Consider the following 17740-nt stretch of genomic DNA (forward strand, 5'->3'; position numbering starts at 1 on the left):
TGCCCGCAGGCTTGGACGGCCCGACTGGGGCATTACAGAGGACAAGGTCATTAACTGTGACAATCTCCTTCCACAGAGAGAGCGTGGGGGTGGCTTTCTCTAGTTGCTGCCCCATGCCGACCAGGAGTTCAGCCTGGGAAGGAGGGAGGAGACATTGAGGGCCCTGACAGCCAAGGCCAAGGCTTTGTAAAAGGCCTGGTGGATGGAGGCAGAAAAGCGGTCCATTTTGTTGTGGAGAACAGGCTTGGGGGGGGGCAAGTAGGCCAACTTGAGAGGGATTAAGGTGTCTGGCGATAGAGGGCTCGATGGCGGGGGGGTCACCCATGCCAAGGGCCATCATATCCTTCACTTCGAGGCCTGCGAGACCTTGTTTGAGGATGAGCGGGTCTCCCCAACAATGCCTCTTATGCTTAGCTTATGCAGGGAGGACAGGGAGAAGTTGTTTTCTCAAGCCGAGAGGGGGTCCCAGGAGTTACCCGTCGGACACGTCCCTCTCTTGGTCAGTGGCACTTTGTAGGGCTGGCCATTCGATATTGAGGCGAGCGGCCGCTCGCTCACAAACCTCGATGAGGACGGACTGGGGTAAGGCCGCTGGGGCGTTAGCCTGGGGAGTCATGGAAGACGGGATGGCCTCCTCTTCCTCCGAACCCTCGAGAAGGCCTGCATTGTCCTCATCACCAGAACCAGCCGGCTCATTGGCGAATGAGGGATCCCCTGAGAAAATGTCCTCAAGGAACGCCGGGTTGCTTTGATCGGCCCAGCTGAGAGAGACTGCGCTCCGGGAGGCACCCAGAAGCATGTCGTCGTCACCGTTTCCCCTGTCAGAGTCGGAAAGTTCGGGGTTGGCGTACTGGGTAGCGGCAACCTTTAGCCTCCGGCGCCTGAGTTTTTTGGGCAGCGCTAGGCAGTGGCTACAGTTTTCCGGGAGTTCTAGAGCCTCCTCTGCGTGTTTGAGACCCATGCAAACGACACAGGAAGGATGAGGGTCTCTGGCAGTGATGAGGGCGCTGCACGTGGCCGGGCAGGCATGCGATAGGTTGTCCCCGGGGGTAGCCGTAGGTTTGGAAAGCGCCATTTTAGAGAAAACCTCCGTAAAATCCGTGGCGAGCAGCCATGGAGCAGGGGAAGTGGTGAGAGAGAAAGGCAGGCAGCCTGACTGGTAGTTTAAGTGAGCGTGGGGGGCTTGCAGCAAACAAAAACAGCTAACCTGGCTGAAGCAAGACAGTCTGGCAGAGGCTGATCTTAATGATGTGTCCTCCTGTAGACAAAATTGTGAAAGTCCAATTCCAACCGAGCTGAGAGAAACAGAGGTTGCGAGAAGCGAATGTCAACTGAGGAACAGCAGCGCGTGCAGGTCCTTATATGCTCTTAGGTAAGGGGGTGGGTCCTTACCGGGCATAGGTCTCGCGCTTCTGTCTGTCTAGCCAGACTTGGTGCAATTGGATGCTTCTGCAGAGGTCAGGTATGGATGCCCTTCCCATAGGTGGATCTCGAACACGAGATGATGAAAGAGAACCCATGGTTACTGTAGTAGTAACCATGGTTAATTGTGTGGTAACTATGGTTTAACTAAATCCCATGGTTAAACTATAGTTACTGTAGTGAAACCATGGTTAATTTTTGTAAAGGTAAACAAAACAGAAGTCTAATAATTTTCTGTTTAGACTCACAAATGTAAATAAAATAAATAAATAATGACTTGGGTAATATAACATAATTTTTTGTCATAATTCATTTTATCCCAAGAAATCGCAAAAAAATAAAATAATTTAATAGAATTATCGATATCGGTATCGGTAACGACGATAATGGACTTGAAATTATTGGTATCGGATCGAAAAGAAAATAAGTGGTATTGCCCATCCATAGCCGCTAGAAGCCTCGTTAAACAACCGCACCAAATTATCTACCCTTTCGTCTCGCGATATTCAATGAACACTCACAAACGCTATTTTCATAACTGGTGCGAAATGACTGTTATTAGCCTGCATTAGACTGAGTCACTCATGAAAATTGACGATACAATGTGGAGGACTTGATAGTTTAAATATCCATCACTTCTAATTTTAACAAATGAACAAGTATACAAGCACATTCATTGAATTATGAGGTAAGGCAATATCAGCTATATTTATACTTTAATTGTGCCTTTAAAAGTCATGTTTCTTATTCACAAGATTCACTTTTCAAGTTGTTTTTGGTGGTTGTTATTAGAGTAAAAAATACGATTATGCCTTTGGCTATTTCCATGTTTAGTCTAGACATGATTCTACACTTCATGTTTGAGAGAAGGATAATAGAAACATACAAAGCTCTAAGATACAGTATCTCAAGTTGGATTTATCTACATGACTATTAGGTCATCAATGTTTGAGGTGAACACTTCAAGAGAAAAGTTTGTAAATGTATTATATCCTTAATATCCACTTTGAGTTTAGTGAAGCTATTCAACAACAGATATCTTTTTGTTTTTTTATTTATACACAGGTACAATATAATCACTTCATACACAACATGTGACAGACACACTGATTTGAAAAGCATATTTATAGCATTTGCTGCAAAGAAAAGCTCTAAAAATGACAAAGAAATCAATACATGATAATTTTTCATATCTTATGTTTGTTCTTGGTGGAAACTGTTAGCAAAGTTGATTACTGATTATTTACTGATATACAGTATACAGTCAAAGAAAATAAACATGTAAAGGTAAACTGAAGCTTGTTTAAAGAAGCTGTTAGATTAACAAAAATGCAACAACAATGTAACACTACATATTCCGTAAGCATCCTTATGTAATAAATATTTGTACAATAATTCACAAAAATGATCAGATTTTCCTAAAACGGTCAGGTTTTCTACAGGCGTTTATACCTGTTACAAGTAACCCTTCAATATTGCATTAAAATCTCTGAATGGCCTGGTAGTTCCCAAAACTTAACACCTGAGCATCTTTGCATACACAAAACAGTAATACTCTACCTCTGTTCCACATAAGGACTCCTAAAAACAATTTTAAAACATCCACAATAACCAAACCAAAGTTTGAAGACATAAATGAGGTTCATGGTACTCTAAATTATGTTTCCAAGTAAATTTACCGTAAAATACAGTAACAACGTGTTTTTTTTAACCTTCAACCAGCAGTCCTTCAAGTTATATTTGATCGCAATATTGACAGGATCAAGCTGTACAAGGTAAGTGTTCATATACCTGTTGATTTATTTGCTAACTGCATGCCATTCAGTGTGAAGAAAAAAAAACATGGCTGGAAAGGCCTTGGTTGAAAAAGCACCTGTAGCATTTCACCAAGAGCAGTGTCCATCTGAAGATGTTCCAACTCTACTGCTCAACTATGCAAAACTTATCAACATACAACCAGACATGCGTAAATACATGCATTCATTATTACATACAAAAACTTTCATGTACTCATCAATTACAGTGACACCATAATTTGCTCCTATCCTAACTTATCCTGTCATCCCCATTTTGAGCTGGTGGTCCCAAACCACATTTCAAAACATACAGATAGCTGTAGCTCTTCCAACTACATTTAAAGTGTTACGTGCTAGTTTGAGGGCCACTAAAAGCTTTGGGAATTTGCATTAAAATGTACCATAACCTGAAGCAATACTACTAACAGATTACTGAAAAAGACAATAGAGAGGATTTGTAATGTTTTTACAAGTATCCCACTGCACATTATCCTGCACAACAGCTTAAATCAAGCTTCTTGAAGAGCTCAGAATGGTTGCATTAAACATTGAAAACTTTGAAACTGCCGAAGTAGACAGTGTCTCAGGTGAGACGAGAGCAGAAACAAATGTTTACATACAGTAGAAATAGCTGGCTGGCTTGGCCATCTTTACAAAAATATAGTGATTTCTTTGTGAAAAGTTCTCTGGGTGTTTGGCTTGTTGGGGGTGGGGTTTAGAGAGCGTGGTACAGGGCTATTGTGCAGTGCAGGTCTGAAACTCAATGAAGAGTTTGAAGGTGGAGGAAAAAGAGGGGCCGCTTGATCAGGTGAAATTCCCCCCAGCTTTGCTCCTGTACTCCATTCTTGATTGTACCATCAAGACTGCAGACTTAATGAATCTTAAGATTGTGGAAGTGATCGAAGATGGCGCCGAGTGCCCAGCTTGTCTCCATATTATTCACCTTTTTAGTAAGCTGTGGAGAAACGAGAAAGCTCATTAATCCATCCATCCAAATCATTATGCTGTCTAGCATACCAGGCCATAAATAATGATCTTCTTCTGCCAAGAGATGTTAATTTAGGCCCACAATTTACCTATGTACACAGAAAATAGCAAACAGGAATGAGACCTATTTTAGGTCCTCCCCCACAGTATGTTTCCAGTTCATTTTCATTGTTTCACATTTATAAATTGTGTTGTATTTTGTGAACATTTCCCACTCACCTGCAGAACAGTGCTGTCCTTGAAGCCGAATCCCTCTTTCAGTAGGCAGGTGATATAGGTCATGTCCATGCACAAGAATGGGCTGATTGGACGGTATTTGGTCATCTTGTTACACACTTAAACAGAAAATAATTTTAAATCCTTTATTTTGTAACCATAATTGTCTTGAATTGAGCACATAATAATCATAAAAGACAATCAAGATTAAAGTTTCCAGGAGCATCTTCACTATAAAGGCCTTTTCATTTAACTTGTGTCAACATTCCCCAATGCATTTCAGTCTATGGAGCAAAGCATTAAGCTACAGCATTTCTGCTGCATTGTGCGCAGGTCAAGCATTGTAACACGACACTCAAAATTCAAACAATTTAGACTTTGACCCATTGCGCTGCTGACCTTTGGAAGCACAGCCAGTGATTACCGTACAGTTTGCATGGCAAATGATTGCGTGTGTGTCATCAGTGCAAAAACTGAAGTGAGATGGAAGAATGATCCTGTATGTACTGTATACAGATGCATCAAGTTTTTGAAGGCCTTTCATTACATTTTCATGAGGTCAAAGTGGTACTTGAAGCCTTGACACAAGTCATTTTCAAGTGAGAAGATAAGCATAGTGTTCACAATATCCAGTGAGGCTCAGACTGTTGATTGTCAGGCTACAGTATGTCAGAGTCTGGTAAAATTACGTAAGACATTGAGGCACCAGTACTTTGTTTGCTATAACCGTCTGCCACATCATTGTGAAAAAGGCCTTCATGATGTTTTGTTTTTACTCAAGCTGACAAAGTGATTTGGGAAATTTGGGAAGGGGGAAGGAAAGAAGGAAAGTGTGAAATAACTTTTTCGTACCCCAGGTCGTGCACATGTTTGTGCACCAAATCACAAAGGGGGACAAGCAGTGCCAAGTGTTCCTGCACAGGGTGTGACATTAAGTCCTGCCTGCCTCCAGTTAGATATTGGGTATTAACTGTTGTCTTACAGTTGAAGAGGAGGGGGTACCCACAGGGCTGCTGCCAGGGATAACCAATGTGCCAACTGTAACTCATCGAGACCATGCAAAAGTCTCATCGTACAAATAAAAGCCTTAAAGAAAACGCCAACTCATTCCCCCAGTAATAAATCTCTGCGGACATTTACTGTTTGACACAATCTACCAAGTGTGCCAGATTCTATGAATCAGTCTCAGGTGTCAAACTGACCAGTGTGTGGTCATTGCACTGAAAAGCATTTGCATCACATTCTATACAATACAACAACACGTAACATCTTCCATCCATAGGGCACGGAAAAGCTGAGATAGTGGGTTGGAGAGGTGCAAAAGAAGATGATCACACACAGGCAAAGTATTTATGTGGGAGAAGTGCAACCTGTGTTTTTGTGGTGGCAGAGCTATCATTTTGTGAAGCCAGTGTGATTGTTGAGAGCCTCAACTGCAAATAAGCGTTGAGAGTTTATGTTTGTGCAATGTGTGCGGCAGGACTTTGCTTTGAAGAAAGGGAGTCTTACCTTCTTTGGCTCTCTTTTTGAAATCCCTGACCTCCACAGTACCACCACGGGATCCATCTAAGAGTTAACAGTACTCTAGTTAACAATATGCCATTTATTTATTAGAACTTCAGAGGATGAAAAGGAAGTACCGCTCTCACCAATAAGGCCAGACTCCACAGCTCTGTCAAAGTAATAAGAGAAGGCATAGAAGATGCTGCTACCCTTCACCTCAAAGGGCTGGTGCACAATCCCTTTCACCACCCGCATCACCTCATGGTAGCACAGCTTGTACCCTGCAAAACCTAAGAATAGAGGAGCAGTTTTATTTGTACTTGATTGACCTCTTATAAAGTTGCATTTGCATTAATTTTCCATTGCCCTTTATCCGTAATTCTAACCCTTGTTTTGCTTAGCCAGACTTTTTGCTGTTGGCATAAAGTCTGGTCCACTTTGCAGCTTATTCTAGCCAAGAACTATACACTTTGACAGGAAGGGTCTGTCTGACCTGTGGCGGTGTAACGATTTCTGTGGCCCCAAACAACCATCCGACCGGGACCCTTGAACATTTCGTTGACCGGAGGAGGGGGTCCACCTTTTGAACGTTTCGCTGTCCAACGTCAGGGGCCCCATGCAATTGCATGGTTTAGGTGGTGCTTATCACCTCTACTATGTCTGACTAACATGTAATGCGACAAATCAGTTTATTTTTTTATTTTTTATTTTTTTATGTGAAATAGTTTAACACAGTAACACAATAATATGATGGACCCATATCAACCCCGTTCTTGTAAATACGACATTTCCAGGAGGACTGGTACACCTTCTAACTCCTGGAAGTTGCGTAGCACCCTGCAATCTGATTGGAAATGGCAATTTGAGCCTGCTCTTTACATTTTTGTATGCAATATGCATCAGACAGTGGGTGGTCTGTGGGTGTGCCCTCTGAGGCTGAGTTAAACCTTACCCTTACCCCGTGCTTAATGTACATGTTGCAATATAGATTAACAGAAAGAAATGGATAAATTTTCTCAAGCAAATAAAATATCTCTGGCATGTTGAATGGGAAATGTGCATTTCACGAGAGTGTCTCCTTGATACATAATGAGGTCAGTTTGAGGGTTTGCCACAAACTCTTCAGGGAGACATTTCCTTACAGGAAACTCCAAATAGGCAGCTTTCACATGGGTTGGAGCAAACTAACTGGCTGCTCAGATTTACCACTTGGAAACCATGGGGACTAACAAAGCCCCCAAGATCAAGTTAGAAGCAACATGCAGAAGGGAGTAGGCTAAATGCCAAGCGTGTGACTAATCTACTTTCTTTTGCCTACACGTCTGTGGTAAGAGAGTGTTGAATCATTTGAGGAGTGAACTGACTATTTTCTCTCTGCTTAAATACAGTGTTTGTTATGTTTTTATTACTATGGAGCTGAGAATTGTGCTAAATAGGCAATACTGTGAGGAGTTAGCTAAAGCATAGTTAAATAAACATCTTCAAGCCAGTTTTCTCAGATTGTAAATTTGAAGCTTTGTTTTTTCTACTCCTAACATCATAATACTCACCGTCTGGGATTCCACTGACTTTGTAGGTGAGTCCACCAAAGGTCCAGTCTTCTTTGAATTTTTTGGGTAAGCAAGAACTTCTAAAAACTTTCCAATCAAGACCTGGAGATAAACATAAAGAGACCATTAGGAGACTTTGCCATCCATAATGATTAATAATGGTACATTATGAAATATATTTATCTTTATTGAAAATCCCCACCGATCAGCCACAACATAAAAACCACCTGCTTAATATTGTGTAGGTTTCCCTCGTACAGCCAAAACAGCGCCAATCCGCATCTCAGCATAGCATTCTGAGATGCTATTCTTCTCACCACAATTGTACAGAGTGGTTATCTGAGTTACTGTAGACTTTGTCAGTTCGAACCAGTCTGGCCATTCTCTGTTGACCTCTCTCATCAACAAGACATTTCCGTCCACAGAACTGGTTTGAGTATTTCTGTAACTGCTGATCCAGAGAACGGCAGCTCTGCATTTGGAAACACCTTGTTGATGAGAGAGGTCAACAGAGAATGGCCAGACAGGTTCGAACTGACAAAGTCTACGGTAACTCAGATAACCACTCTGTACAATTGTGGTGAGGTTGGCGCTGTTTTGGCGGCACTAGGGGGACCTACACAATATTAGGCAGGTGGTTTTATTGTTGTGGCTGATCGGTGTAAATGCATTTGAATTAATATTACCATCAGCACCAAGAGCGCCAAGAGTTGCCAGTCGGGCTGCAATAAGTCCATTTCCAAGGTAACTACAATTGACAAAATGAGTAGAAAAGGCATGATATCACTGAACACATGATAGATCTTTGTATAGAAAGGGTCAAAATAACAGGTTAAATTGTGTTACCTGTGGGTGTACAGCTCATAGGTGCTGTTAAACATGTTGATTTTGGCAATGTAGTCTGGAGGAGCGGTCAGCACGGTTTTCTGTAAAGAGAGATCAACAGTTCCAATGTAGGAAATATTGGACAGTATTTCAACTGTGGTTTTGATTTATTATCATGTACAATACCTTAAATTTTGGGAGGAAAGTAATTTGAGTTGAACCTCCACCCAAATCCAAGATCCCAACAGTTCTCCTTGTTTTAGCATACAAATGACCTGCAATACAAATATTAAACTTGTGAAAATTGAAATGTTTTAATATAATTCAGTAATAACATTCATTCAATCATGGCATCAAAAATATATAGTCTGTCATTAACGATACTATGGCCCATTTAACTGCCTGTCTTATCGCTGCATGAACTAATTTAGTATGAATACATCTGCATAATTTACAGCATATGGATTTCTGCTCCTATACAAAGAGGGATTGACCTTACATATTGGAGTTACACAAAAAAATACATATAAAAGAAAATGAAAGTTAGAAATATATCTGAGTTTAGCACAAATTAGAAGCTGGGTCCGTCAATAAGTTTATCACCACTGTTGAACAAAACCTCATCGAAATTAGCAATACTTTACCCGTTAGGAAGTTTACTGTGACCCATGCCAAGACCCCTGTAAGAGAGAGAAAGTGCATTGTTAGATGCAGAACTCACAATAATACTTTTGTTTTAAACATAAATAAAACAAAATCAGCCAGGTATATTATTCAATATATGAAAACTTTTAATAACCCTGACTCCTGCAAGTGCTTTTGCATTGCTAGGAGCCAGGCAGACAACATTCTGCTTGTTTCTTCATTATGATGTCATTTCTAATCTTAAGAAATATACATCTTCAAGGACAAGCCCAGGTAATTAGAAATGTCTGAGATGTAGAATTAGTCACACTTCATAAAAACACAGGACAAAGATGTGAAAGTCTGAGTTTGCATGAAAGTGAAGGTCAACTTAAATTAAAAATGTGGAGAATTATTTTATATTGAGCGTGGGAGGCTTCTAGACAAGGTGATTGAATCTAGACTGCTATATTAAGGACACACAAAGATACACACAGAAAAAAACTGGTTTCAAAAGAGATGTTTCAAACTCTGTGCAATGCATCATAGATTTAATTCACATTTGGGTTTATATTAACATGTTTTATTTGCTTGAGAAATATTATATTACCCTCATTGGTTCCATTCATGATAGTCACACTGTTGTTTGGCACAAAGAAAGGAGAGTCATCAAAAACTTCTTTTACCTATAGACAAAAAACAGAAATATATGTAATAAGAATTGTGTACAATTTCAGTTCAAGAGCTACAAAGAATATAACAAGTGACATGTTCTAAAAGTTCATGAATCGTGTGTTCCTCTGTAATATAGACTATAAAAGAAGAAAAAAGAGAGAAACCAGTTGGTTGTTACAACATGAAAATTCAAGCCGGCTCTTTTTATCTGGAGTTAATGGGAAGTGCACTGAACCAGTCTTGGGCACATTTGTCTGAAATTGGGCAAGCTGGAAACCACAAGTGTGTTTCGTGTGGTGGCGTTAAATATGATAATTCAAAAGCCATTTGGTTCCCTTCTATTTCAGACAGGCTCAGAACAGCTGCTTTTGCAAAGTTTTGGTTTCTCTTCTTTCTCATTCCCTGTCTTTCTTTATTTCTCTCTGTCTTGCACACAGCATGGTTTGTATCCCTTTGGGATAGTTGGTTTTTCTACCAATTTGTCTTAGAAAGAAAGCAAAAATGTGAGAAAGAGGGCAAGCCTTACCTCATCTAGCAGGGCTTTGGCTTTTTCTTGAGGTAGCAGGCGCAAGCCAGCAGTGGCTTTCAGAACCACAGGTGTCTGTATCCATTCCTCTTTAGGAATGGTCTTCTTTGCCACCTTCAGCAGCTGCCTAATGGTTTCTCCACCCTATAAAAAGAAAAATGGTACATATTATTACACATATAAAACAATTCCTCAAATTGAACTCATGGGAACCACCCTAGTCCTATTCCTGGGCATACAAAAATCAATTAACACAGGACTCTGGTGGAAAATGTCAAAGCCATTATAATTTAATAGAAATAGCATGTTCCTTGATGGTGTTATGAGACAGTTAGTGGCTTACCACTTCAGGCACATCCGCATATGCTGACAGTCCAGGCTTCACAGCATGGTACATCTCATTGTCGAGCACTGGCAGCTCAACTGTGGGACACAAAGACAGACAAAAATGAGGGGACAATTGAAGACAACTTCCATTAGAAGGTGCACATTAGCGATGGATTGTGGGCAATTTGACTTCATCCACTAAAAGGTTATTGTGCATGAGCATAGACGTTTGGTTATTGTATGTTTACCACAAATGGCAACCACCAAGTTTATTCCAGACAGTCAAATTAAGAGTTTCTCCAGGCTCAGAGTTTACCTCATCAAGAGTGATGGGTATTTAGGTGGACTGATTACTGCATTATCAACCCAATCCTATAATCTTTAACAGATTGCTCATGGTTGCAGTTTTTGAATTGAAACCGTAGCTGTCTTTTACCCATCCCATTCCTTCTTTCTATTACCACCCCTGTGTTTCTGTTTGCCTTTACACCATGCAGTGAATGAACCCTCAGCAAACATAGACACAGTAAGCAGACGGTGCTATGAGCCAGAGAAAGAGAGCAAGAGAGAGAGAGAGAGATGGAGAGGGCAGCCATTCATAGAGACAACAAGGCGGGACTCTTCAAGATCATTTTGAGTTCATGGTGTAGGCTACACTAAAGCATGGATGTAAGACAGGACTAGTGGAGCCATAAATACAAAGAGGAAATCATATAAATTTGGCTAAAGAAGAAACTAAGTATGTTATCCGGGCACATCTACATGGCACATTCTGTGTACATCAATACAAAGAAAGGGACATGGAAAAAGAACATGGAGACACTTACCTGGGTCTTTTTGAATGAACCTGTAGATGTGGATGCGAGTGCCAGTGCTGCCTGCATCAAACATGATCCCATAAAAGGTGCGACTGAAGTTGACTGGGCGAGGGGCCACTACCTCTTTCACCACGGGTACCTCTGGAGGAAGTTGATTGTCCATGCTGGCATGCTGATTGGCATGGTGATTGAATGCACGGTAGCGGTTGTACATATGGTTGTTGTAATACGTCGCTTCTGTCAGGAAGTACCCTGCAAAAAGCCACATGGACACCACCGTCAAGTGCAACATCTGCTGAGACATGGTTTCTTTCTCCCACGCCGGCACTGCGAACAGCTGAAGGCTTGACTGGCGGTTTCTCTAAAAAAGCAACTCAAGACTTTTTATGGAGGAGGATATGTTTGCTGTTTTTGCCCGGTGTTGTAGAGAGAAAGTCTTGAGGGTATACAGATGCAAATGTGAAGGTCTACAGAAGAGATGAAGAAGGGAAGATAGTGAAGGTGGAGATAGCCAGAAAGAGAGGGTGAACGCAGAGACACATTCGGGACTGGTTGGACATCTGTTTACAGTATATAAAGACATAAGTGCTTGGCAGGGGGCCATGCCAAACAACACCAGCCACCAATCCTGAGCCTCTCCATTGCAAGCCCTCTAAAATCCATCCTCCACCATCCCCTCTCCTTGCTTATAAAAATGGACATGTAATACCTGCTAAACAGTGCAGTTTCTTGCTCTTCAATTACATACAAGACACTCTAACTGGCAATAGCCCCTTGTACCCACCCCCATCATCTAAAGTGGCTTAACTGCAGCAAAAAAATTCTTCAGAAGAACAAAAGCGGGTATATATATAAAGACTTCAAAAAAAGAGGGACTGCTTAGAGTACATGCATTGGTTTAAAAATACTTTTATGGGTGCACTTCATTAAAACTTACAGCTTTACTTTCTACTTGCAGCCAGTCTTGTTACTTCACCACTTTTTCTTACTCCTAACAATCATTTAAATCTACTTATGCAAGTTTCAAGCTAGCTGCAAACCAGCTTCCTTTCCACGAATAGTAGTGATATCATAAGCTGGCTCCCAAAGAATCATAAATGACCATTTAACGGGAATCTTGAGATTCTCTGTTACGTATAACGACAGCAAATTGCCATGTAGTTAATATGAGTTATTTGCATCATAACTTCGAAAATAGGGCTTTTCTCTTCTTTGTTCCTTTTAAAAGAGGTGTAAAGAGATGTAGACATTATCTAATTTATTGTGGGACATTGTGGCTAGGATATAAAATGGCATTATTATCGTTAAAAACTTCAGAGTTGAATAACGGAGCACGGATTAGGACAAGCAATTACTTGCGTTGTTTTCCCAACATTCGGCAGATATTTTTGCACAGCAGATTGTATACTTCAGGGTCCACGTACTTTCGATGACCACAGAGTAGTGGATGATCCTGTGCCCTGGACACATGGGGTGAAACTTTAATTTACTGCTGCACAGTTCTTGTAAAGCAAATTAATAAATTGTCTGAAAACAAAATTAAAAGTATATTTTTAAAGTAAAATTTTACATTGGTAAATGCTTCAAAATGAGCTGAAAGCAAGTGCAACATTACATCTCAGCAAAGACTACTAGATTCTCATCTAGGCAAGAACATCTTTATTATAAAGGGAGAAAGCATGTAAACTATGAGTAATTGCATTTTCACTCATCATGAGTAGGGGATTTATCAACCATGTATTTCTTTATTTGTTTTTACATAGGAAAAGCATGTAGGTGATCAGACACTGCTGAAGGCCTTATATGAACTTGAACAGTAGGGTTAGAGAGGGGTTTTCTCTGTGAACCTTGGCCACACAACTAGAAGAGGGTTGCTCAAACTGTTTTGTGTTATTCACAAAAATTCAGTCCTGACAGATGGGTTGCATTACCATGATATGTCTTTTGCTCTCTCACTTGCAACTAATGAAAGGTGTTTACCACACATCGAGTTAAAGATGGCTCTCTCTGCCACTGCTGATGAGACCCAGCTCAGGGATGCGGAAGAGCAGAAATAAGGGGTGGTGGAGCCCAGTGTGCGATTTTAGTGCCGAGAGGGGAGATGCGAAGCACGGAGAGGGCAGAGGGAGGGAGCTTGGGTGGAGTTTGGCAGTGCCAATGCTCCCATCATGCCATTCCAGTCCCCGGACAGTCGGCTGAGCAAAGCAACAGTTCCAACGTTGTAATTTGGAACTAAAAATATTACACTGTCTTTCCTCTTTTTCTTCTTTTTTCAAACTGCGGTACCCCATTATGGTCTTTTCTCCCATGCCAAGCATGCATGTGCAGGCTCTCATATTTACTTGCGACAATTTAAGAGAACACTTTCAGCTTTGCCATAGCAACAGTGTCTATAAGATAATTTAATAGGTGGCTGGCAACTCCAGTGTCATAAAAAAATTACTCACCTTCCTGCAAAAGATCAGTACATCTGGTCTGGAATTCTTTATGTGGATTCTTATTTTGCAGTTTGAATGCAGCCTGGACATGCCTATATGGCACTAGATAATATGGTGGCTATAATACAGTTGCAGTTAAATGCTGCCTCGTTTTAAGCATCCTTTTATTATGAAAGAATGAATAGATATAATTATGTTCACATACAACTAGAGACAATTACTGACAAGGCATTTTGTACATCCATGGGATTATCACAATACATCATAAACAGTATTTATGGCATAAAGCAAGACAATTACAGTACACTGCTTAACTGATGCAAAAAAAAAAAAAAAAAAAAATCACCCAGGATGACAGTCAAAGCCTAACACAATCAAAAGCATTTGTGCAATATAGACCATAACATGTTTTGCCACAAAGAAACAATAATAATTTGAAACAATTTGTTGCCAACCCATTAAAATGTACAATGTATCCTTTAATCTGCTTTATAATGAAAACAAACAGGTAGAAAACAATAAACTACTTTTCCAGTGCATAAAACAAAAAATGACAACAAAACAATTAGGTTTGACCATAAAAAATGAATTGAAATTAAATATGTTATTCATTATTCTTGTAACAACATTAGTTAACTACATTAGTTAAAGGGATAGTTCACCCAAAAATGAAAATTCTCTCATGATTTACTCACCCTCCTGGCATCCCAGATTTGTAGGACTTTCTTTATTCTGCAGAACAGAAATTAAGATTTTTAGAAGAATATCTCAGCTCTGTAGTTCCACACTATGCAAGTGAATGGATGCCAAAATTTTGAAGCTCCGAAATCCACATAAAGGGAGCATTAAAGTAATCCATATGACTCCAGTGGTTAAATCCATATCTTCAGATACGATATGATAGGTGCTGATGAGAAACAGAACAATTTTTCAGTCATTTTTTATCATAAATTCTCCTCCCTGCCCAGTAGGGGGCGATATGCATGTAGAATGTGAATCGCCAAAAACAGAAGAGGGAGAATAAGAAAATGAAAGTGAAGTGGAGACTGGAGAAGAATTTATAAGAAAAAAAGGACTTAAATATTGATCTGTTTCTCTCCCACACATATCATATCACATCTGAAGATATGGATTTAACCACCAGAGTCATCTGGTGTACTTTTATGTTGCCCTTATGTGGATTTTAGAGCTTCAACATTTTGGCACCCATTCACATTGTATGGATCAAAACAGCTGAGAAATTCTTCTAAAAATCTTTATTTGTGTTCTGCAGAAGAAAGAAAGTCACACATCTTGGATGGCATGAGGGTGAGTAAATGATGAGAGAATTTTCATTTTTGGGTGAACTATCCCTTTAACATGAACTAATAAAGAATAATACTTTTACAACATCCATTAATCATTAAAATATTCATTTGAACAAACTAATTTTTTTTATTATTTAATATACTAAAATTTAATATTTTAATTATTATATTTTTAAAATAAAAAGTTGAATATGTTAACATTAGTTAATACCTTATGAAATAACACAAACTAATAACAATGAACAATTGTATTTTCAGAAATCAACATTGACCAAGATTAATAAATGGCATTTAAAATTATTGTTAATTGTTAGTTCATGATACCTAATGCATTTACTAATGTTAACAAATACAACCTTATTGTGAAGTGTTACCATTATTCTTTAAAAATGTTATTCTTGGCAAATAATACTGAATAGAGTCTCTTAAAGGTCTTAAAAATAAACTACAACCATTGATCGTGCACCAGCTGTTACCAAATTCCTGATACATTTCATTTTGTTTAATGCGATAACACACATTTCCTAAGAAAGAGTGCATGTTTTTACATTACATTTACACATAACATTACTCCCTTGCTTTGTGAACTAATCTTACAAATGCATTAAATAGCATGCCACAGGAATGCCATTTTTGTGGGTGTCCTGCCCAAGATCTCCTATTGAAGAGACCAGAACCTTGTAATTACAGTTTTGATGATAATGACAGCTTGAAAATATTCATGGTTATTTATATGGTGATGGATGGGGGGAGGGGGATGCCTGCATTCATCTCTGTCATAGCAATTAGCTTTAAATTTAGTTGCATACACGAACCGAGAGCCAAGAGCCACTATAAGGTTACAGTAGCTACACCCTGACATTTTGATATGTTCTTTTGCCTTTTCCTGCCTGTGGAAGGTTTTATGGATATACTCCAATTTCATCAAAAAACTGAAGAGAAATGACCGGCTGGGAAGCAGGCTACTGACTTGAGTACAAGCATGCAATGCAAGGGTGGTGCTGCTGGACAGAATCAAAATTGTCCTGAGCTAAGTTTACATTGTTTTTTAGAGGCCTGGCCCCAGAGAATCTGCTAAGTCAACTGCAATTTTGTTTAAACTGTGTGGCTAGTCCACAACTTATGTAATACTTGCATATAGCTCAAATTTGTTTGGTGGCTGAATGACCTGTCAATCATTTGCTGAAGTTGCTCTCTTCCAGAAGAACTGGAAACGAACCCCATTTGCTTTCATAACCTCATGCACCATCAGTTTGTTCAGATCACCCCACAGTTCTTTGGTCTGTGAAGGTTACGCCCTGGTGTTGCAAACAACAGAGGACAGACCATTATTTGACCCCTTTTTTATACATCCCTACAGAGTGAACATCATTTTTCATCAGAAATCATAGGGTGATGGCTGCCAGTCTCTTTTAATCACAGTCATTAACTTGACAATTAGAAACTATCTAAAGTATTTGGAGCATTGTCAGAAATCACTGCAAGAAAATAAATGAGTAAAATACAACAATATGAATAGCATCCATCTATCTATCTATCTATCTACAGTATAATAGAGAGAGAGAGAGAGAGAGAGTTCCAAAAGGATTGTCACTAAAAATAAGAATCCAATTAGAAGACTGTTTGCTACATTGACTTAAAAAAATCTCAAAAAATGAGAGGTGCTCACTGCCAAGTGGGGTTGCAATAAACAGCTAAATATATATTGCAATAGAAAAAAAAATATTGTAATAATTTGTTTGGCATGGCACCATGACACATGCTTGATGTCACAATTCAGTGTTTAATGACAAACGAAGTGTAACATTACATGCATGAAATTGCTGTTCAAGCAATAGAGTTTAAGTAAACAGAGTGCCAAATTATTGTTTCTTTCATCTTTCGATTACAAACACTTCTGTTTTATTTCTGCATAAATTGGCAAGAGTTGACATTTTATTTGCTTACAGTAGCGTAGATCCTGAGTCACTCCAGAAAATCCAGGTCCATCCATCTCACTAAGAGAAGGTAAGCAGCAATAAAGCAACAATCATAATTTTTTATATTACAGTAATGTTATACACAACACAACAGTTAGCTACCTAGCTAACAACTGTTACTATTAGGCCTCAATTACTAGGTTCTCACTGCTAGATTTATAAAATATATTTAATTATTCCACAAGCCAGAACAGGCAGTAGGGCATGCATACTGAATATACAGTTTTTCTCAATCGCTTTGACTATTTTTTTTAAACAGTCTTAGCATTCTCTAATCTGTAAGTGCAATTGTCACAACTGTTTTATTGGACATCACAACTCTATTGCATGTCTGCAAAATGTAGTAACTCACCCAAAACATTTAATTCATGCTTCAAAACCAAGTTATTGTGTCAGTAAATTGGCCAATGCCACCAAAATGTCAAATTTTTTGTCATCGTGTGAGCCGTACTAGTCAAAATGTTTAGATGTTTTTTTCACCATGGCAGTCAACCCTGGAAATGTCTGTTATATACCAATTTCATTTTTGTTCTACTTTTGTGTTGACACTGAGTCCTTACTGCACTATACAAGAATGTCAGTTTTGTCTGGCTGAATGCTATTGTGTATCACACTGAGATTTTTAGATACCGATTTCAACAGTAGGTAAAAGTTTACTGGGAAAAGTCAATACTGTACAATACTGTAGTACACAGAAAAAGGATATGCACATTTGTATGTATACATTAAATATATTTTTGTAGCAAT

The 17740-nt window shown here is 39.3% G+C and overlaps 1 protein-coding gene across 1 annotated transcript; it reads right to left on the reverse strand.

Moving 5' to 3' along the window:
- Positions 1-2473: 2473 nt before the first annotated feature.
- Positions 2474-11797, reverse strand: LOC127411331 (ectonucleoside triphosphate diphosphohydrolase 5-like). Its single transcript, XM_051646844.1, has 13 exons — positions 11279-11797; positions 10468-10547; positions 10125-10268; positions 9534-9609; positions 8944-8979; positions 8486-8574; positions 8321-8400; positions 8161-8222; positions 7475-7576; positions 6071-6214; positions 5931-5987; positions 4425-4540; positions 2474-4173 (listed from the first exon to the last, which is right to left on the reverse strand). Exons 1-13 carry the CDS (start codon positions 11571-11573, stop codon positions 4090-4092), a joined length of 1365 nt encoding a protein of 454 aa, XP_051502804.1. The 5' UTR covers positions 11574-11797; the 3' UTR covers positions 2474-4089.
- Positions 11798-17740: the final 5943 nt, after the last annotated feature.

The sequence above is a fragment of the Myxocyprinus asiaticus genome, chromosome 20, assembly GCF_019703515.2.
Source record: "Myxocyprinus asiaticus isolate MX2 ecotype Aquarium Trade chromosome 20, UBuf_Myxa_2, whole genome shotgun sequence".
NCBI classification, from domain to species: Eukaryota; Metazoa; Chordata; class Actinopteri; order Cypriniformes; family Catostomidae; genus Myxocyprinus; species Myxocyprinus asiaticus.